We start from the raw sequence: 23,800 nt of genomic DNA on the forward strand, positions 1-23,800 counted from the left end.
TGGATAGGGGCGAATAACCAAGGTGTTTTCCTCAGGATAGGGGAGTCCAAAATCAGAGGGTATAGGCTTAGGGTGAGAAGAGAAAGGTTTAAAAGGGATCCAAGGAGCAACTTTTTAATCTAGAGGGTGGTGTCTGTATGGAATGAGCTGCCAGAAGAAGTGGTGGATGCATGTAAAAGGCATCCAGATGAGTACATGAATAGGAAGTGTTTGGAGGGATATGGGCCAAATGCTGGCAAATGGGACTAGATTAATTTAGGACATCTGGTTGGCATGGATGAGTTGGACTGAAGGGTCTGTTTCCATACTGTACAGCTCTATGACTCAGTCAAATTTCCAACATTGTCAATTATTTTGTTTTTCATTAGTCCTGATTTAATTGAGGAGACAGCAAATGACTTCCCAATTATTACATATTTTCTACTTCTCTCTTAAGTAACTGGCAACACCAAGCTATCAAGTATTTCCCATTTTGTTTGAAAACCAGAACAATTTGATTGGTAATATTCCATTGTATTTTAACTACATGCATTACTTTAAACAAAAATTAATGCATAATTCATAAAGAACTTGTTAAAAATATTATATCCAGATAGTTTCCTTTGCAAATATATAACTGACTGCTTTTCATGATGACAAATATAGACACAAAAATAAATGTGGAGCTGAATGGATAGAAATGTTTCTCAGTTGCTGTCCAATTATGCAAGAAACACAATAATGCACCAGTGTTTACCTACACAATGAAAAAGAATTTGTGGAATCCACTGAGTAATATCAGAGGAGTAAAATTCCATCCATCTAAAAGAGCCAATTTCATCCTTAGAGGGAGCATTGTGACATTCAGGCAAAAGTTCAAACTATCACTAGCCATGAAATGCTGAAAACACTCAACACAGGTCCTTTCATAAACCATCAATTGCCAGTTTTGATAAAAGCACAGTTGAGTTTTGAAAGACATGTGTAACTTTATTCCTTAAAAAAAAAACACAACATAATCTGGTTGATTCTTTTTGAAAGGTAACAATACTATAAATTCATGTTCAATTCTAACACTAGTCTCCAAAAGCAGAAAATACCTTCCTTTCTTGTTTCTGCTTCAGTTGTTGAAGTTCCACACTTCCCACTGCATTTGCCAATTCTTTCATTTTCTTCTCGTAGTGTTCTTTTAAACGACTCAGGTCCTGTGAAAGCTAAATCAAACACACTTATTCGGCTTCACATGCATGTTGGTAATCTTTGGACAACCATATCCTGGTATTTTAAAAACAAATTTTGGAATTCAAGAACATTGCATTATTTGTTTGCCAGACATGGATCACTTGATAGCACCACCGGCTCCGAATCCGCAAGTTGTGGGGTCACGTCCCACACCCAAGACTTCAGCGAAATAAAGCTAGGTTGACACTTGAGTGCAGTACAAAGTGCACGCTGCCTCATCAAAATTTTCATCTATTAGATCAGACCTGGGCCCAGATATTCTGTGAAGTGGCAATCACAGTCAGATCGCCACTTCGCCTCCATTTTTTCCCTGTTAGCACTGAGCTTCACACTTCTAGCTGGGAATTCCAATCTCGGCTCCTTCTGAAGTGTGAAATGTACCTGAAATCAACACAGTAATCCCCATCGTGCACGATAAGCTGGGGAAAATCAAAGCACACCTTTTTTTTACAGTAGCCAGTGTGTTATGTTCTGAGATTTAAACTGTCAGCAGCACATCCAGTAGCTTTTCAAGGATAAGCGGGGGGTCAGGGTGCCAGTTAATTGAAGGGTTAGGGTGTCAGACTGGTGGAGTACCAAGTAAGTGATGGAGTGCTCAGGGTAGGTCATGGTGGGACCGTGCAGCAGCAAATGGGAATATCAGGTTGGTGGGAAGGTATGGTGTTGCGAATTGGAGGGGGAATGTAGCTCCCAGACATTCAATCTGGTGGAGTGGAGGCTACAATTGGTTCTCAGGGGTTCAGGCTAGTCGGTGACGGGATGTTAGGTTTCAAACCAACATTCAAAGCAGTTTGCAATCATTTCTGGGCTGGGGGTCCGGATGCACAGGGGAGGGAAAAAAATTGGTCATTGGGAGTCCACAGGATTTAAGGGGTTGGTGTTGCTGGTGTGTGGTAAATTGGAGACTCAGCTTAACAGATTTTCAGGAGTTATACTTGGTTTTGAATTGTCTAACTTTTCATGGGTGATTATTAACTTAACAGAAACAGCACCTCCAATGGATCATTTCAGAGGTTTACCAGATGCAGGTTAATTGTCCAAAAGAATCTTCAATTCCCACCAAGTTTACGGTGTCTGGGGTTCCACAGGGTCCTGACTGTAAAACCCCCATAGCTTTCTGGCTGTTGAAATATCCAGGCAGTGATACACAAGTCATGTCAGCTCCTCACGTAGCCTAAAAACCACACAACAACAGAGTCCTTCTCTGCAGTGTCCTCAGCCAACAACATCACTAAAACATTTAATCTGGTTATTACCACAGCATTATTTGTGAAAGCTTGCTGTGTTCAGACTGGCTACAACGTTCCTACTTCAAAACAAAAAATGTAAAAGCAAAGTAAAATGAAGAATTGCACTTGCTGGAAATCTGAAACAATAAACAGAAATTTCTGAAGAAACTCAGCAAGTCTGGCAGCATCTGTGGAGAGAAATCAGAGTTAACATTTTGGATCCAGACTCAAAATATTAACTCTGCTTTCTCTCCACTGATGCTGCCTGACCTAAGCTTTTCCAGCAATTTCTGTTTTTGTTTCCGAAGGAGGGTAACTGGACTCAAAATGTTAACTCTGCTTTCTATCTCCACAGACACTTCAAGAGTAGTCCATTAGAACAACTTAAGGTTGTGAAATGAAAAGACCTTGGAGTTCAGGTTCATAGCTCCTTGAAAGTGGAGTCACAGGTAGATAGGATAGTGAAGGTGGTGTTTGGTATGCTTTCCATTATTGGTCAGAGTATTGAGTACTGGAGTTGGGGGGTCATGTTGCTGCTGTACAGGACATCGGTTAGGCCACTGTTGGAATATTGCATGCAATTCTAGTCTCCTTCCCAACGGAAATATGTTGTGAAACTTGAAAGGATTCAGAAAAGATTTACAAGGATGTTGCCAGGGTTGGAGGATTTGAGCTATAGGGAGAGGCTGAACAGGCTGGGGCTGTTTTCCCCGGAACGTCGGAGGCTGAGGGGTGTCCTTATAGAGGTTTAAAAAATTATGAGGGGCATGGATAGGATAAATAGGCAAAGTCTTTTACCTGGGGTCGGGGAGTCCAGAACTAGAGGGCATAGGTTTAGGGTGAGAGGGGAAAGATATAAAAGAGACCTAAGGGGCAACTCTTTCATGCAGAGGGTGGTATGTGTATGGAATGAGCTGCCAGAGGATGTGGTGAAGGCTGGTACAACTGCAACATTTAAGAGGCATTTGGATGGGTATATGAATAGGAAGGGTTAGGAGGGATATGGGCTGGGTGCTGGCAGGTGGGACTAGATTGGGTTGGGATATCTGGTCGGCATGGACGAGTTGGACCGAAGGGTTAGTTTCCATGCTGTACATCTCTATGATTCTATGTTATTTTATTTGCAAAGTCAATGCACAAGTATATTTCATTCAGAAACCTAGACTCTAATAATTTCACAAAATGTAGCATGACACAGGCAGTCTAGCCTAACTGGTCTCTATTCTACATCCAGTCATTCAAAAATATTGCAATCTTTCAAAAACATTTCAAAAGGGGAAATTACTATGGGAAAGTTGCGATAGAACCAAATTTATGAGATTTTTCTCAATGGAAAGAGGAAATCTCTGGCCTTTAAAGAAAAAATTCCTCTCAATCACCTAAAAAGGCAGGTGATCCCTGCTGGAAAATAGCAGCTTGATCGAATTGAGTAGCTGGTCAACAATCAATCATAGCAACTCAAGTCAGGTTTCTTCTGTGTCTAAATGAAGAAACAAAATTGGCAACAACTCAGTTTTTGTGCCAAGTGACTACTTCACTGAGGCAGAATTTGGGTTGGAGGGTCCAGATCGGGCAAGTACATCCACATTGTAAAAGTTCAAGGAGATAAAATACAAGAGAGATAATTTTTTTTAAAAACTGTGTTGCTGTTAAACAGGCATAGGCTGTTGAAGCAGCAGCTGACAGTAATGTGCGCTGTTGTTCACAGAAAGTATATTGTACACTTCCAGCAGGGGGCAGATTTTCTTTGATAAAAAACTCAATTCTACCTGTTTGTGCATCAGAGTCAGGAGCTCATTTAGTGCCCATCCAAAACTACCATCGACAAAATAAGCAGAAAACAGAATAGAGTGGATCTTGACGGCTTACCTGCTGTCTGTGCAGTAAAAACAACAGTGAGTATTTTATAACTACACTTCTTCTTACTAACGATCTGGTCCTCAATTCTGGGAACTGACATAGCAACTTGGCTCTAGACATACGTCAAAACAGTTTCATCAAACTGCTCAGAGGTATACTGAAACAGCTCAACAACGTTGTTGCCTGCAGAATTTTATGTTACTCATGGCCATTTTGTTGATAGGTGTGGAATGATCAACCCCATATTTTAAGATGAGAAAAGAAAGATTTATTAAAAAAGACCCGAGGGGCAAATTTTTTCACACCGTGGTTTGTGTGTGGAATGAACTTCCAGAAGAAGTGGTGACTGTGGATACACTTGCAATGTTAAAAAGACATTTAGCTAAATACATGAATAAAACATGTTTGGACGGATACGGGTCAAGTGTGGGCAGATGGGACTAGTTTAGTTTGGGATTACGGTTGACATGGACTGGTTCGACCGATCGGACTGTTTCCATGATTCTGATTATTGTTTTCTTGCCCCACTGTTTAGATACAGATATTCACCTCACAACAACTGTTATGCAGAAACCCCGTAAAATAACCCCTGTCGGTTTGCTAGTGGATTCCCAGGGGAGTCACAGATCATACTGAAGAGTCATACTTGGGTCCAACCAGTCCATGCTGACAATAATCCCAAACTAGTCTCACCTGCCTGCTCTTGGCCCATATCTCTCCAAACATTTCTTATTCGTGTACTTCTCCAAATGTCTTTTAAGCATTGTAGTTGTACTCACACCCACCACTTCCTCTGGAAGTTCACTCCACACACAAACCATTCTGTAAAGAAATTGCTCCTACATTCAAATGCATTCACAGACAGATCAGGGGACACTGTGTCTGGAAGGGGTTGGGGATGAAGCCTCCTATTGCCCATTTCCCTTGCTGCCCACCTTCTCTGCCTGTTCTAACATGGCCTCACCATCCCTGAGCCCACTCCCGTCATCATTCACTCTAATATGTATGTCACTCTTTCTGATTGGTGGGACATCTAGCCCCAGAAATCTTGATCCCAGGGAAGACCTGCCTCTAATGTGTAAAATGCCTGATTGGCACTTAATCCATCGAACTTCCTGTAAATGCCAGCCCCTCTGAGAGGTGACATACCATTGCAGTTAGTAGCATTGTTGATATTTAGAGTTCAATGGCCAGCAACATTTCAGTGTTGCTGTGCACCTTTTAGCATGGCCTGTCATTGGATCTTTAGAAGCACTTTATAAGGGCAGGTGGGAACAGCGAATCATATAAAGTCGTGGCCAAACCTTTCCAATCATTTGCAAAGAGGGGAGGTCTTGCAATGTATTGAGTAGCACCCCTCCCTCTGAACCCGGAGCTCCAGGTTGACGTTCCACTCCAGGACTCTATCGCCAAGGAAGATGTATCCGTAATGCAGCCAAACCAGGTTGAATATCAACTTGTAAACCCTTCCAACCTTCTCCCAATGCAGGTGGCAAGAGTGGGGAGAGATTTCTGGTCAAGCACATGATGGAAAGAATTGGGCTGTCAACCATCACTGTCCACAACACGAGGTTATACCGTGGATGTATAAGTCTTTACTGCAACAGCAACTTGGACTCAGGGTCCTGACTTTGACCTGCTCATGGTAGAGATGGCAGACATATTTCAGGGACAGAAGGTGTTATAGAGACAATTAGATACAATATTATAGAGATTTTAAATAATCTGTTCAGATGTGTTATGATCCACCTCTCAATTAGGTAGGACCTGCGTATTCTGGCTCAAAATACAGGAACATTATCACTGACATACTGTTATCTGAAATTAGTGATCTTATCAAATTTAAAGCCTCCTCAATCCTTACAAACACCACTGCTGTCAGCAGGGTTCCTGGATCAACAGCTTAGATTCCAGGGAATGCCGCATCTCCAAGTGTTCTCAAGCTGTTTGTACTTTGACAAATTCAAGATATATAACTCCTAGTCAATCATTGAGTGACTAAAACAGAAGGACATTCAATCTGACCATAAGAAATATTAACCACTCTCTAAAGCTATTTTCTTCTAAACAAAATGGACATATTCTTCAACCAGTTTTTCCATTTAGAGCTTGGTTTTTCTTTGTGGATTCAAACTTTAAAATGATGGTCATGGTCTGCACATGTGGTACATACATGTATCTTGTTCTTGTGAGATTTGCCTTGGAGGAATGAGTTGGGAATTCCATTTTCATTCTTAGACTCGCCATCACTTTGCTCATCATAGCTCTCAAACTCACTGGAGCTCCAACCATAATCCAAAGAACTTGTCGCAGCCTCATCACCATGTTCCACATCATCATAAATTAGTTCTTCTGGATCTGATGACAAGGGACCAATAACTGGTATTTACTTAAATGACATTTATAATTGAAAAGAAAACTCATTTTCACAACATTGGAAGATCCAAAAATTGATGTTGATATTTCTGAAGGTAGGAACACATCTAAGATGATTTCTATGTTTAGAATGAATGCACATATCAATATTTCTGACATTGTACAATATAATTAACAAATTACATTAATAATTAGAGCTTAATTTTGTTTTCAAAATGTATATTATTTGACATTGTGCTAATTACAATAGACTTGTTTTGTCACTGCAGCAAACAATGCTTTTCAGACGAGAATGTTCTTTGATAATATAACTGTGGATTGTACCAAAGACAAAATGGTTATTGCAGAAATAAATGTGCATTAACCAGCATTTACCTGTTGCTGATGCATCAGAATTTTCTATTGGCACATCATCATAAATCACTTCATCCTGACCTGTGAGACACGACAGAAATTACTTAAATAGATTGGACTTAGAGAGAGAAAGAAAGATAAATAGACAGAGGGAGATAAAAGAAATGGAAAGAATTTTTTAAAAAAAAATTAATTCTAGAATAACTGGAATCTGAAGGACTGAGTTTCAGCACTTTTAAACATCTTTGAGCCAGAATGCTTATTTGCCAGCAGTTGAAACTTATCTCTCAGGTAAGAATTCAATTACACCGGAATACACAAGTCCTCAGTTTGACTTTCATAAGTATATATTTAATAAATAGTGCTGTTTAGAGTTGTTCCACACAATTCAATGTTAACAGTGTGAGATACTGTTTAACTTGGGCCTCTGGATGAGCAAGGGAACTCAGACAGCAGCTTCCTGATTTCTACAAATAACTGCACGGCTGCAGTTACTGGGAGTTAGTCCAATTTACACTTAAACAGCAGAGTCAGATGGTCGCACCATTATTCTTATTGCCTAATCCAGCCAGAGCATTTCTCATTCACAGGAAAGCATGTGAGATGTTGCTTATGTGGGTGAAAATGTAGGCAATAGTATTCACTGTGACAACTTAAACCAGGGTGAGCTTGAACGAGGGGTAATCGTAATGCTCATACAAATTACAGCAAAATTTAAAATATTCAGCACTTGGGAAAAGTGGGCTAGGCTGTGGCAACGTGTTGCAATTACTGCAATGCAGACGATAATTCAAATAATTTAAAATATTACTGAAGAGAGAGCAGTCTTGCACATCAATACATTAATACCCTCTGGCATGCCCAGACTGAATGGGGGGGGGGGGGGGGGGGGGGGAGATGAAGGAGATCCAATCGTAACCTTTAAAAGGCAAATGAATATCAACTGGAAAATGTGCATGTAGGATACACAGCCAGAGAATAGTACAAGTTGGATTGCTAAATGCTAACTTTCTGTGCTGCGTGATCTTAACAACAACAACAACAACAAAAATGAAACATGATTGAATGATAGCAGAAAGTGCTAGTAGTAATGACCTTCAAAAAAAAGAGGAGATCAATCTAAAATAAGGTTTAAAATAAATATGAATATTTGATAGAAGAAACTGGGAGAGACAACAAAGGCTTAATGTACAACGTCGAGGGGACTAAAGGAGCAGAAGGACGTTGGTTTCACGAGCCGATTCTCGGAAGGTGGCAAGACAAGTTGAAACAGTTGTTAAAAAGGCTTATAGGATCCTTGGGTTTATAAATAGAGGCATAGTGTAAAGAAAACAACGACCTCTACAAATTATTGGTCAGATCACATTTGGAGAATAGAGTGTTCAGTTCTGGACACCTTATTTAAGGAAGTATGTTAACGTCCTGGAGAGAGTTCAAAGGATATTTACCAGAATGATAACAACACCGAGGAATGTTCAATACAAAGAAAGAATAGAAAAATTGGGCTTAGTCTCCTTGGAATGCAGATGATTAAGAAGTGATCTTATTGAGGTGTTCAAAATTATGAACAATTTTGACAGGGTAAAGAAGAATATTCTTTTTACATTAGTTGGAATTGCTCCTGACATTGGTTGTTCGATTTCACATAGTGCACGGGGGCTCAGTGGTTCGCACTACTGCCTCTCAGAGCTAGGGACCCAGGTACGAATCCTACCTCGGGTGACTCTGTGTGGAGTTTGCACATTCTCCTAGTGTCTGCGTGTGTTTCCTCCCACAATCCAAAGATGTGCAGATCAGGTGAGTTGGCCTTGCTAAATTTCCCCTAGTGTTAGTCAGGGGAAAGGGTCTGTGTAGGTCACTCTTCGGAGGGTCAGTGTGGGCTTGTTGGGCTGAAGGGCCTGATTCCATACTGTAGGGAATCTAATCTAATCTAATATTCTAAAAGCAAGGCCAGTGCTTTTAGAATATGTCCAACAGGTCATTGTGTCACTAGTACTGAACGCTGATGTTTTCATAAAATCATTTGCTTTATAAATCTGACTGTGATTCAGTTTAAAACGTGTTATGTTGTCCTTAGCAATGAACAATGGAATAGCCCAGTTATGGCAGTAGTTACTCAACTTTGCATCAAACCAGAACATAGATTTGTTAGATTTACGTTTAACTTTGTTGTAAATGTAATTCCTGTATATTGGCTCTGGGCATGCAATATTTTATAGCTGTGATGATTTTGGGAAGGAAATGTGTGTTAAATTTGTTCTTTATTGCCTAAAAAATGTTAAGACAAAAACCAGGGCTTTTTTTGATGATATTCTTCAGGTGTTTTCATGCTGTGTGAAAGATGCAAATGTGATCAGCCAAAATATTCTCTTCAGGAACTATTTAGAAGTTTCGGTGAAAAAGTTTTATCCAAAAAGTGGTAAGAACGCAGAGCTCACCGTAACATTGGGGATGGTTGAAGTAAGTAGCGTGCATATATTTAAGATAAAGCAGATGTCCAGAAATATACAAGAAGGAGAAAGGATTATAAAGTTACGCTAAGACAGTAGTAAGGGGGAGCAACTCATGGAATTTAGTATAGATCAGTTGAGCCAAATAACTTGATTCAGTGCAGTAAATTCTATAAATTTGCATAAACTGTTTTGGGTAGAATGGTTTTGAGAAACGTATCAGCTATGAACAAATACCATGAGCAGACACAGCGAAATGGCCTAATTCTGCTCCTATATCTAATGATCTTTATGGGTGACTTTTGTATCCAGTTACAAAGTATTTTCTTGTGGTATGTTTTTCAAATGTATGAGGACAACCGTGGACAGGTGATCCTTTCCTATTTATCTTTTGTACGTATCCAAGTTTATTTGAAATTTCTCTCTGCTCTATTTGTGCAGGGATTAAAACATTTTTGTTTTTATTTGCTTCACATTTATATAAATTATTTGGATGTGGACAAAGTTAAAAATCTCAAATCAACTGCTGGCACAATTTAGATGTGAACATAGGAGTCATAGTTAATAAGTTTGCAGATACACAGAAATTGGTGGTATAGTGGACAGTGAAGAAGGTTACTTCAGAGTTCAACAGAACCTTGATCAGATGGGCCAATGGGCTGAGGATTGGCAGATGGAGTTTGATTTAGATAAATGTGAGGTGCTGCTCTTTGGAAAGACAAATCAGGGCAGAACTTATACACTTAATGGTAAGGTCCTGGTGAATTTTGGTGAACAAAGAGATCTTGGAGTGCAGGTTCATAGTTCCTTGAAAGTGGAGTCACAGCTAGACAGGATAGTGAAGGAGGCATTTCGTATGCTTGCCTTTATTGGTCAGAGTATTGAGTACCTGTGTTCGGAGGTCATGTTGTGGCTGTACACGACATTGGTTAGGCTACTTTTAGAATACTGCATTCAATTCTGATCTCCCTGCTATCAAAAAGATGTTGTAAAATTTGAGAGGATTTAGACAAGACTTTCAAGGATGTCGCCAGGGCTGGAAGGTTTAAGCTAAAAAGGGAAAGACTAAATAGGTTGGGGCTGTTTTCCCTGGAGTGTCAGAGGCTAAGGGTGACTCTATAGAGGTTTACAAATGAGGGACATGGATAGGATGAATAGCCAAGGTCTTTTCCTCATGTTGGAGAAGGCAAGAACTAGAGGACATACATTTAAGGTGAGAGGCGAAGGATTTAAAAGGGATCTCGGCCAACATTTTCATGCAGAGGGAGGTGTGTGTATGGAATGAGCTGCCAGGGGAAGTGGTGGAGGCTGGTACAATTATAACATTTAATAGGCATGGGGATGAGTATATGAATAGAAAGGGTTTAGAGGGATGTGGGCCAAATGCTGGCAAATAATATCTGGTTGATGTGGATGAGTTGGACTGAGGTGCCTGTTTTCATGCTGTATAGCTCTATGACTCTATGGTATCTCAGCAACTAGGGTTTACAATATCAACATCATCACTAAGAGAGCTAGGAGTGAGGTTTAGAGAAATTTCTTCACTCTGAGTTGTTAGGATTTAGAATGTGCTGCCTGGGAGAGTGGAGGTGCAGAAAGCTGGATATATAATCAACAGTGATGAATTTAGAGGGCTTTGAAGGGAGGGCTGGAGAATTGAACTAGCTGGATAGCTCTTTCGGGAGCCAGTACAGACACAACGCAGCACATAACCAGCCTCCGGACTCCTCATACTGGATTAGTGGTGCTGGAAGAGCACAGCAGTTCAGGCAGCATCCAATGAGCAGTGAAATCGACGTTTCGGGCAGGGGCTTTTGCCCAAAACGTCGATTTCGCTGCTCATTGGATGCTGCCTGAACTGCTGTGCTCTTCCAGCACCACTAATCCAGTATTTGGTTTTCAGCATCTGCAGTCATTGTTTTTACCTTCCGGACTCCTCATAGCCCATCCACCACCTACAAGGTACAAGTTAGGAGTTTGATGGTATATGTTGCACTTGCTGAATGCACAAAACTCCAATAATATTCGGGAAGCTTGACATCATCTAGGACAAACGACTCGCACAACTGATATCCCATCCATCATTTGCAGTGTTCATTCCCCTCACCATTGGTGCATATTGACAAGATGCACAACAGTAACTCACTAAGGCTCCTTCAATAGAACCTTAAAATCCACAAACTCTATAATCTGAAAAGTCAAGGGTAACAGATACATGGAAACACAACCTTTTTCCAGGTTTCACTCCAAACCACTCACCACTGACCTGGAAATATGTGGCTGTTTCTTCACTGTCACTGTCTCAAAATTCTGGACTTTCCATCACTAATAGCACTGGGACACATGTACACCCAGAAGCTGCACCAGTTCATGAAGGCACCTCACCAGCAGCTTCTCCAGGGTAATTAGGGATGGCAAATAAGAAATACTTGCCTAACCAGCAACATTCATATCCCATGAACAAATATAATTCATTCTGGAACCTCACTAACCACAACATTAGCTTCACTTAATTAGAATTCACATCCAGTCCTCACTGCTGCATCGCAGCACGATGTGCCATAAGCTTCCCTACTGCCCATTATTCATGGTAACACATGCCTCAATATCTTTCCCAAATATATCCAAAGTTAAATGTGTTTTCAGAGGAAACATTTTACTCCTTATATTTATACACAGGGGACAAATTCAAGGTTATGGTGTAGTAGTCAGTAATGCCTTTTTAATGTCATTGATACATACCCTCCAGCCATGCCGTATTTGCTGGGTCTGAAGCCCATTTGGTAAAGGCATCTTCTGTGTCCAAAGCAAGATAATCTTCACTGTAATAAAATTAAATAAGAATATTTTAAATATAATTCGCATTTTTCACAAATACATTGCCACAAAGCAACAAGACAATGCATCCCTTGCTCTTCATTCTCTTTGTGATTAGGGAGATTCATATGTTACGGAATGTCTGAAATGCAAGCAATAAAATACTGGACTTTCAGCAGCCCTATTATAAAAAGTGTTTTCTAATGTAAAGACAACATGAAAAACTATTCGACATTAAATCCATGAAGCCCAGCTATCCAACATTTCTGATCATTTCAATTCGTTACTTTGCATAAATATTTCCAACCTGCAAGAAATTCAAAAAGCAGAGTTGTTACAAATCCAGCTTCTGATCTTCCATTTAAGGTCAGCTTGACATCAATAGCATGAAAACTGATAAAGGTCGTGATACAGGAGAAAATAAATATTCCCTTACAGAAAAAACATTAACACTAGACAGTCAACATTTTGTGCCAAGGACAGATCATGTCTGACAAATTGAATTGAGTTCTTCAACAAGATGACCCAGGCAGTGGATGAGCATAGTACTGAGGATATTGTATATTAGAACTTTCAGAAAGTGTTTGATATAGTGCAACATACCAAGTTAGTTAACAGATTAAACAAGTTTGGAATTGATGGGCTGTTGGCAGCATTGATTAGAAGTTGGCCAAAGGATAGGAAACAGAGGGTGGATATAGATGGGCATGTCTCAGACTGGAGACGAGTTGAAAGTGGTGTTCAGCCCTTGCTTTTACTTATTTATGTAAACAATTTGGAGATGGACATTGAGGACAAAATTCCAAAATTTGCAGATGATATTGAGCTAGGGAGAATAGTGAATTGTGAGGATGATGCTGAGTGATTTCACAGGGATGTCGACAAGCTCTCCAAATGGATAGATACCTGGCAGGTGAATTTCAATGCAGAGAAACATGATGTAATGCATTTTGGTAGAAGGAACAAGAGGAGACAATGCAGGCTCAATGGTACAATGTGAGGAGAGTATAGGAGGAGAGGACCTCAGGATTCACGTGCATAATTCTCTCAAGGTGGTCAGGCAATTTGAAACGGTTCTTATGAAACTTATCAGGTACCTTTGGTTTACAAATAATGGCATAGAGTATAAAATCAAGGATGTCATGCAACACCTCTACAAATCATTGGTCAGGCTATATTTGGAGTATTGTGTTTGTTTCTGGGCATGCTATTTAAGGAAGGATGTTAAAGACCTGGAGAGAGTGCAAAGGAGATTACTAGAATGATACCGGGATTGAGGAATTTCAAATACAAGAAAAGACAGTAGAAATTCAGCAATTTCTTCTTGGAGCAGACCTTAAGAGGTGACCTTATTGAGATATTAAAATTTTGAACAATTTTGACAGGGTAAAGAAGAATGTTCTGTTCCCACTAGTTGATATGTCAGTAACTTAGGACATCGCAACTTCAAGACCGTTAGCAAGATAGCTAGGAGTGCGCTGAGGAGAAATTTCTTTACCAAGAGTTGTTAGGATTTGGAATGCACCGCAAGGAGGATTCTATAGGAGTTTTCAAAAGAGAGCTGGATATATATTTAAAAGTGATTAATTTAGAAGGTTACGGAGATAGGGCTAGAGAATGGGAATACATGGGAATAGTTCTTTTGTGAGCCAGTACTGACCTGATGGGTTCTTCGGTAGTTTATGATTCCATGTTTGAATAATTTGTAACATCAACTGATTCACAGAATGTTCAACAAAGCTGAAATAAGAGGAATTTTATGGAGAGCAGAACCTGTGAAGCTAGAGGCCTGTCTCATCTCTCAAAGTGAGAATTCAGCACATCAGTATGGAAACATACTGACATTTCTCTCTGCCAGATACAGCAAAACAAAAGGAAGGAAAGAATTCATACAAAAGAAACAATTGTTGACATTTTTCCATCTCCAAGAGATGATGGACATATATCAAACAATTCATGTAGGTGAGGTGGGCAGAATATAAAAAATAATTGAGTTGGGGATACAGAATGAATTAAACAGCAGGAATTATACGAATGATATTGCAATAATTTCAAAAGAAATCTCAGATAAATCTGAGAAAATTCATCACAAATGTTTTAGGGAAAATAATATCATTGCCTATAACTTACAGGCAGACAGTGGTAATGTCACTGGACAAATAATCCAGAGGCCAGGCTAACGCTTTGGGAACATGGGTTCAAATCCAACCATGGCATCTAGAGGCATGGAATTTCAACTCACAAATGGACAATCCATCTGAATTCACTTGCATTTCTTTAGGAAAGGGAATCTGCTGTTATTAGCTAGTCGGTCTACATGTGGCTCCAGACCTGCAGGAACATGGCTGGCTGTGAACATATGAAATGGCCGAACAAACCATTCAGTTCAAGTGCAATTAGGGATGGGCATCAAATGCTGACAGTCTCAGTAATGCCTAGATCCCATGAAGATCAAAAGTAAAAACATTTATTGACATGTGCAACTAAATAAGTTTAAAAGAATTATTGTGTATCATACACAACCTGATTGTCCCATTTCTGACATTAGACCCTGTGTAACAAACATGCACCAAGCCTGGTGGACAAATAAAATTACCAGGAAATCATTTGGAACATCTTGTAAGTTACACTGATACAGTGCTTTTAATGATGTAAAATATCCCAAGGTACTTTACAGGCATGTTATCAAACAAAATTTGACACTGAGCTACCAAAGGAAATATTAAAGCAGATAATCAAAAGCTTGGTCAAAGAATTATGTTTAAAGCAGCTTCTTAGGGGAAGAATGAGATGTAGAGAGGTGGACAGGTTTAGGGAGGAAGGAAAATCAAGATCGTAAGGTCTCAGTGGTAGAGACAGTAAAATTGAGGATTATAAGAGGCCAGAATTAGTGGAGTGCAGATAATTTGGAAGTAGTAGGGTAAAGAAATGGGGAGGGGCTAGAACATTGCACAATAGGAAAAGAAGGATGAGAATTTTAATATTGAGGCACTGGATCATGAAAACAAATGTGTGCAGGGACACAGCACACTGGAACTAGAATGTTCGAACAGATCTTTACACAATCAGAATGGTTCCAATCTCCAGCCTGAATAATAATTAACTTTCAAAAGACTGAAAACCACTGGCTCCAAGATAGTACACCAGTGCATGGAACATAGCCTGAACAATTCTGGAGTCAAGCAGTGAGACAATGAGGAGCTTTTCAAAAATAAAACAAAATTGTCCCTTTTAAAACTGTAGTAGTCCAGAATTATTTGAACATTAATCTAAAATGGAGATAAACTTACCCAACTGGCTGACTGTTTGACTGAATAATTCTAGCATCAACATCCTCACTTGTAAATGGTGCTGTGAACATACAGGACATCATAACATTATTTTTTTTAAAATCTTCAATCTAGTACTGCTAAAGTGAGATTCTGAATACTCACTAATATATTGATTAGCTTCAAATATTTGGACTCAGGATAAATAAGATTGCCACTTCTAACAAACTTGCATCTTTTCAGAAGAGTTTTTCCTCGCATTTTCTCCTTCCTTCTTTCCCTTCCTCCCCATACAAATCATTTATATTGAGATATGAAATACATGTGTCAGAATATATAAAAATAATCTGAAGAAACCAAAACACTGATTCTAAGGGAGTTGGTGTTAAGATTGAGAGATTCATATGATTGCTATGGAGATTTACTCTCACAAATCACATTCAACTGAATGATTTCTAAATATTCCAAGTTATCTGACTTCACCTTTAAATATCTTTGTATATAGTTTCAGAAAATAACTACAGTGACGAGAGGCTAAGGGATCTGGTGAGTTAGTTGGTTGAGCCGAAAAAGAAGTTGGGCAGACAAATGGAAAACAATGACTAATGCTCTTTCTAAAAATAGCTTAGTCCTTCAAGAAAACATATGCAAAAAAAAAACTATTTACAGTTAATGAATCTTATTGCCAAATGCCATTTTTACAATGCAGGGTCCTCACCTTCCTCATCGACAGAAACATTTCTTATTAAAGTAACAGGGGCTGAATATGTCGGAACCAACAATGGTACATTGGATGGTACAGCATATCCGCAGGGAACTGGAACACAATATCCAGCGGGTAGTGCATAACCTGTTGCATTATTGTCCTGGAGGCTTTGTTCTGCTCCTGATGATTCAACTTGATCGCCTTCCTGGAGTGGTGTGATATCTATAACCGAATATGGATTCACTTTTGCAAGTGCTGTGGCTTGTGTTGATGTATGTAGCAAATTGGCAGCAGTATCATTTTCTGCAAAGGCAATCACATTTTTAAAAATTTGTGTTTATCATCTATTAATTCAGCTCATTTTGAGTCCATAAAGTTATTTTCTACTAAATTTTCCACTTAATTAAAATTCTTGCAATCTGCTGCTTGCTTTAAAAGACCTCCATGTTGGATATTGGAAACTAATTTCTCATGGTGTCTTCAATGGGAACAGGCCACAATCACCCCAAATCCATTGACATTGTCAAGCAATATATGCCAACCTCTAAGGACCCTCATTATCCATCTCCAGTCTAAATACAGAACACTTCTATACTGGCAATTATCATTCTAATGTTACTGCAAGGACATTGAGTGGTCAGGGACATGCGCCCAGCTTATGAACTGGACTATTCTGCATCTCCAGGCTGTGTATTAGCTTTCATAGCACTAGATCCCCATACAGATTCCTACATTACAATGCTTCAACTTTTTTCACATTACTCCCTCAGCTCGACTTGTCTTTTATTCACTTTTATACCCAGCATTTATTACTTGTCTCTAGTTGTTCTTGAGAAGGTGATGGTGGTGAACTATCCTCTTGAACTGATGTGACATACATAATGTAGGTTGATCCCAATGTCCTCAGGGAGGGAATTCCAAGATTTTGACCCAGAGACAATGAAGGCCATATTTCCAAGTCAGGATAGTGAATGACTTGGCAGGGAACATTCTCCTCTTACCTCTGTCTTGACTTGCTGCACAGATTCAATGCTGGGAGCTTGTCAAGGTTGTCAGCATGCCCTAATAAAGTGAAGTAAATCTAGGGCAGCCTTCAATACCAATCCAGGTGGCTGGTACATAGAAGGCTGTAAATTACTTTTACATTTGGTACAGCTTCAGGAAAGCAGTGCTCAATTTACGGTGTACTATTCCAGTGAGTCATAACAAAGTCTAAATAAACCTTTAAACAATTGTAGCATATTTTGACATAAACAAATCATTGTTAAGATCTGTGATTTACAGAGGAACTTCGATTATCTGGAATTCAATTATCTGAATTTTGAATTATCCAGCAAGATCACAAGGTCCCGATGCCTGGCTAAACAATGTTATCCAGCATTCGATTAACCGAATGAAACATTCCGCACCTGTGGACTTCAGATAATCAAGGTTCCTCTGTACATAATTCATCTGTACTACTAATACCTTGTGCCACTGCTTTAGGGTCGGCATCTAAATCCTTTCCACGTGGGGGCAAGTTATTCGTTTCTGATATTTCGTAATATCCATGGTTCTCACTACATGTATCCAAAGTTACATTATCCTGTGTTGAGTTTTGTGTGGTGCAGTGTTCCACCTCATTCATAACCACAGGCATAGGGGCGGAGCTGGGCTCTCGGTCTGCTTCTGGTATCTCATCACTGTCAAAATCAAATACTTCGCCTTCCTCTTGATCTTCATCAACGTAAGGAAGCACACTTTCTAGCACTGAAGGAAAATAGAAATAATACAACTAGAAGAAAATTTTAACTTAAATAGGACATAGCACTGTAATGCAATATTTATCTGTATATTATATATAAATTAGTGGCTGCAGTTAAGTTGCCAGCTTATTATGATGCAGGTGATACATACATTTTTAAAAATTGATCAAAATCCAAATAAACAGATAGGATAAACAGACACTACTAGGGTACAAAATACAATTATTTAAATCAAGCATACGGATGAAGGTTGAAGTTTAAGAGTTTTCAATGCCAGAAATAAATTGCGATTCAATTAATTCCTGAACAATAAGTTTGGAAGATCATAAAAGCATTTGTAAACAACTCTTAAATCTTCAAAGATTTTGCTTTGAACAATTAATTTCCTTTCAGTCCTGCAACTCCAGTTGGCCGTCCATTATGCACACCTTATTGTTTCTGGTCTGTGTTCATGACTTTACCAGGTGTGTGTTAGCTCAGCTGGCTGAACAATTAGTTTGTGTGATACAAAGTGATGCCAACAGCACAGGTTCAACTCCTGCACCAGCTGAGGTTACGATGAAGGTCCTACCTTCTCAAGCTCCTCCCCTCCTTAGGCATGGTGATCCTCAGGTTAGCCCACCACCAGTCATGTCTCTCTCTCTAATGAGACAGCAATCTTCTGGTACCTGGGACTAAGATGATTTTAACTTCATCTCTTCAACTTAATGCTTGTTGGTGTTCACGTTTGATTGTACTTACTCAGAAATGCTTCCGTGAGCACTTATTACTGATAGTTTCACACCACTCCTCAATAAACATCAACCTATTTTTCAGTTGCTTATTATACAGATAAACATATTGCTGCTTGTAGTACACTCTCGTTTTAAAAACAAAAATTTAGTTCCATTGATTTCATTGCTGGTCTGTAAAACAAAGGTTTATAGAGTGCCACATACTTACTGTGAAGTACTGTAATGTTTTACCACTACTGCCATTACAATTTCCCATTTTCTGGAAGGTGCCAATTAAAACTATGGAATAATGACCGATTTAACAGTTTTGTGTCCATTTACATCAGGGCTTTTGAGTGATTTCGTTGTCACGGGAAACCTTGTATTCATCCCCTTTTGAAGATGGCATCAAACTGATGATATGAAGAATCAAGCAGTTATATACAATGTGTTTTTAATACCATATCCCACTTTTTATTACTATAACCCCAGAAGAAAAATGGTGATGATACAGAAGGTGAAGGGCAATGGGATTAGTTTTGGACACTCAGTTTGACACATTCACCAAAGGGCAATCTTCTATGCAATCAAAGTCTGTGATTAAGTCAACTGATTCAAGTTAATTTTCATCCAGAAAGCCAGACTATTCGTTATCTAAAATGAGTTGCTCATTGACCTTGATGGTGAAGGATAGGTAGCATCCATCTTACAGATTCCAACAACAACACAAAGGCAATAGCAAGCAAAGTGAGAGGCAGGTTATTTTACACAGAGGGTAGTAAGCGCCTGGAATTTGCTGCCAGAGGAGGAGATGGTAGAAGTAGATACAACAGCAACTTTTAAGAGGCATCTTGGAAAACTTCAAATCATGGGTTTATCAACAATCAAGTAGTTAACGTAACAAAAAACAGCTTTAGTGTTGAAGTGTTACACTTCCATGACTAAAATGTACAATGACATTCTTTTGGCTTTTCTTGATAGAGTCTTTTGCCAACTTGGAGAGAATTCTAGTTCACACTCGGTCAAAAATGCTAGTGATCAAACTTCCATGATGCTAGTCGAGTAAGCAGGTCTAGTTTTACCTTTTACATTAAAACTGCAAATGGAAAGTGCACCAATTTAAGAAAAAGGCCTCAGACATGATGTGTACAAACAAATCCAGGATTTATGGTAAATACAGCCTCTGCAATTGTGCTGGACTTAAACATAAATTGGAAAGGCAAATGTTTTTGCATATTATCAAGATTTCTTGTACTGTACTAAGATTCTGATTAGATATAAATTTAAGATGACAGAGTTCAACAAGGAGCAGAAAACATATGAATCTGTCAGCAATGATGCTGATTACAAAGATATTTTGCTTCACTACAACCTTTGCCACTAAGGACAAAAACAGCAACAGTGTGGGAAAACCATCAGTCTCCTTCAAAACACACAGTATCTTGACTGTGGAAACTATGTACATGTGCAAAAAATAGATACATTTCAAAAGATATAATGCCATGTTTCTACATCCACGAGATAAATATTCTGAAATTTCTTGCAATGCACGACCATCCAGAAACGTACTGGTTCTAGAAGGTGGCTCACCAATACTTTCTCAGGACAGTTTGGCTGGATAAAAAAATATAACATTTTTACATGACCCTAATAATATAAATTAAAACGTGATTAAATCCAAGAAATGCGTATAATCAGGCCTGGATTAAAGTCCCACCTGTACCAGAGGTATGTAATAATAACATCTCTGATGAGGTTGATTTAGAAAATATCTGCAATGAAGAAGCATCAGCATAGTTCTAGGAATAGAAACTATAGATTATAAAGAAAGAATTGAGATATGTGACTTTTCAATGAAAGTGGAGAAGACAGGAATTTTTATGAAATTGGTTTTTCATGACTGAAGGGTTTTGATAGGCAATTGGAAAAAAGTAATATTTTCAAGTTGGAAAGGTCAGTGATAAGGGATCAACTACTTAAAAATTGTGGGTGTAGGTCAAATGGATGTAGAAAAAGTTTCAATGAAGAAGTTTGCTTTAAGGTATAAATAACAGTGTTTTTTGTGCTATTATTATCTTTAATGTAACTGGCTTATTAGTGAAGTTACTAGCATCCATGTTCTTTTGATTTTAGTGTAAAATGTTGATTTATTTTGTGTAAATTCTTTTGAGGAGATAGGCTAATTTCTTTTTATTAATGGTCTTTGGAGCATTGTGTACTTTGCTTGTAAGGTGTGGCTGTGGCACAGAAAATGGCCTCATTTAAATGAGGAAAACATTTGAAGATGATGATAATACCATACTATGTGCAAGGTAAAAGGGCAGTGGAATTAATTTTCAACAGATGTAACGAAGTATCAGTATGATCACAATGAGTTGAATACTATCCTTTTGTGCTACCAAATTCTTTGGTTAAGTCAGCTAATTCAGGTAGAGTTTAGTCCAGAAAGCCGGATCATTGGTACTTGAAAATAAGTTGGACCTGGCTGATTCTAATAACACACAAAGACAAACCAACGTGATCTCTCTCAGAGTTACAGAATGCATCCCTGCTACAAGTAAGTTTGTGGGTGGGCTGGGGCAGACAAGCATGTGTTGTGAACAAAGCCCATGGCGTTGCATCCAATTTTAGACCGTCCATCTGCCATCTCAGAGATTTAAATCCCCTTCCAACACATCTTACCTCATTCATCTGGATTTATGAACAACCAGATTATTGCAATTCCCAAGATCAAGAAATCAACTCTGTATTTTTTTTTCCTTCTTTGTGAATAGGATGGAGCATCAGAGGCTGAGGGGTGATCTTATAGGAGGTTTCTAAAATCATGGAGGGGCACAGATTGAGTAAGTAGACCAAGCCTTTTCCTCAAAGTAGGGGAGTCTAAAACTAGAGGCAATAGGTTGAAGGTGAGAGAGGAAAGGTTTAAAAGGGACCAAAGAGGCAACCTTTTCACACAGAGGGTAGTGCCTGTATGGAATGAGTTGCCAGAGGAAGTGGTGGAGGCTGGTAGAATTACAACATTTAAAAGGCATGAATAGGCAGAGTTTGAAGAGGTATGGACCAAAGGCTGGCAAATGGGACCAGATTTATTGAGGATATCTTGCAGGCATGGACAAGTTGGACCCAAAGGATCCGTTTCTGTGTTGTACGTCTCTATGACACTATAAATACAAACCATCAACTCTCATAAAACAGTCTCAATATTTCTTCGGTTTCAATCTACCTTTTACTATTTTTCAATCAAGACAATATTCCATTCCTTTCTTAGAACAATATTAAAAACAACAATTGAAAACAAACAGAAAAATAGACAATGCTGGAAAAAAATGCCACTGAAGGTAGCCAAAAGAAACCCTCCTGCTACATTAGAAGTACCAAAGTGTATTTGTTGTTTAGGTCTGTCAATTGGTTTGGACCTTAAACCTTACACTGTCCTGTACCTCTGGGCCTGAGTGCAGACATGTGTGAAAGCATCACGAAGCATGAACCTGCTTCCATTCTGCTCCAGCGAACAGTGTCAACTCATCAGCACATTTACCAGTGGTCACTGCTGAACATCTGTGTTGGCGAAACCAAAATGCCGACTATATTGCTGTTCCCGCTTTTGATTTATTGGTCTAATCTGTTTTAAAAGTAATGCCATGCCAGCAATGTTGTCTAGATTGAAATGATTTTTGTGCATCACTAAGAAGTGCAACGCTTTATGCAAAATATAGGAATTTCAATGAGGCGTGCTGTTAATTTTAGACATTCAGCTAAATGGGCCAATGGCCACAGTTAATGGCCACCCATTCAGCTGCTGGCCATTGGAGACTTGATGGTGGAGGAATCTAGTCCCTGGATTCCTGTACCAAGTACAATAGATATGTAATGTGGTATAAGGGGATGAATATATCTTTTATAATCATGTTAAGTTAGGGAGAGGAGCAACAGAAAGACTTTTGCTCAAATGTTACAAATGTCTTGAGTGAGCAATAATTTAAAAATTCATGGTCTTCCAGTTATTTACATCATAAAAGAAGAGGTTTACAATTGGAACGAACAAGTTCCTTACACCATAAGCAAGTTCTGTAAAGCAACAGGTAAAACAACATTATTACATTAATTACATTGCTAAGGTTTGCTTTCTTTCAGTATGAGTAAAGTATTTGTTTTTTTTAATCTTGAGTCAGTCATGTCATGTATTAATTCAGTAAATCTGCTTTACTTTCCTTACACTGGAGTGGAACCATGGTAACCATCAGAATTTGTATCAAAAGCAAAACACAGAGCGCTAAAGAAACACTGCAGGTCTGGCAGCATCTGTACAGAAAACTAGAGCTAATATTTCTAGTCCACTGACTGTGTTTCTCCAGTGTTCTGTTTTAGTTTCAGATTTTCAGAATCTGCAGTTTTTTTTAATGCTTATTATATGAGAATTGGCATTCTATGTTTGATTGTCATAAGAAAGATCATATCTGATCATCTGGCTTTCTTTAAGGTGTATAATTAAATTCTGAAATCTTTGAACATGAAATGATGATTTAAATGTAAATCAAAAGTCATTGGTATCCCTGCTTAAAATGTATTTCACCTTTGATTAAGTTATCTACAAACGTTCTCTATTTGGATAGGTGTTATCAACTTGTGGAGGAGAAAGTACATTGCTTCTTCAGTGAAGCACAACATGTGAATGTTACTTTAATTGTTTGAGTTCAAGTCTGATTTTGGTGCCAAGCAAATCCAATCATTATTACTATTAAGCCAATAATTAGATTTTCACACCTTGCCAATGCCACAAGTGCCAATGTAATACCCCTGCAGGTTTATTATGTGGAGTACTAAAAACAGTTTCCTTAGAAAAGCACAATACTGTGCTTGGAAGGCAGCAATATCAGCTGTAAGCATCATTCTCCAAAGGAGCCTATCAAGAGTTCCCAATTTACACATTCAGTCAATAGGAGTTCAAAAACAATGCTTTTGGTCAGTACCACACTTTGTAGAGGCTAGAGGCACACCATATTCTAAAGTGGCTGTGCATTGCTGTATTAATACAAGTTTTGAAATACACTACATGTGGA

At 38.8% G+C, this 23,800-nt stretch overlaps 1 protein-coding gene across 2 annotated transcripts in view; it reads right to left on the reverse strand.

Moving 5' to 3' along the window:
- arhgef10 (Rho guanine nucleotide exchange factor (GEF) 10) overlaps positions 1-23,800 on the reverse strand; it is a 278,827-nt gene that overhangs the window by 175,679 nt on the left and 79,348 nt on the right. For both annotated transcript variants that reach the window (XM_072560748.1, XM_072560758.1), the window contains exons 3-9: positions 17,750-18,031; positions 16,295-16,585; positions 15,598-15,658; positions 12,233-12,312; positions 7,062-7,121; positions 6,484-6,668; positions 1,080-1,193 (exon numbers count right to left, since the gene is read on the reverse strand). In XM_072560748.1, coding sequence (XP_072416849.1) covers positions 1,080-1,193; positions 6,484-6,668; positions 7,062-7,121; positions 12,233-12,312; positions 15,598-15,658; positions 16,295-16,585; positions 17,750-18,031 — 1,073 coding nt within the window. The remainder of the gene's footprint in view (positions 1-1,079; positions 1,194-6,483; positions 6,669-7,061; positions 7,122-12,232; positions 12,313-15,597; positions 15,659-16,294; positions 16,586-17,749; positions 18,032-23,800) is intronic.

The sequence above is a fragment of the Chiloscyllium punctatum genome, chromosome 3 (genome assembly GCF_047496795.1).
Source record: "Chiloscyllium punctatum isolate Juve2018m chromosome 3, sChiPun1.3, whole genome shotgun sequence".
NCBI lineage: Eukaryota > Metazoa > Chordata > Chondrichthyes > Orectolobiformes > Hemiscylliidae > Chiloscyllium > Chiloscyllium punctatum.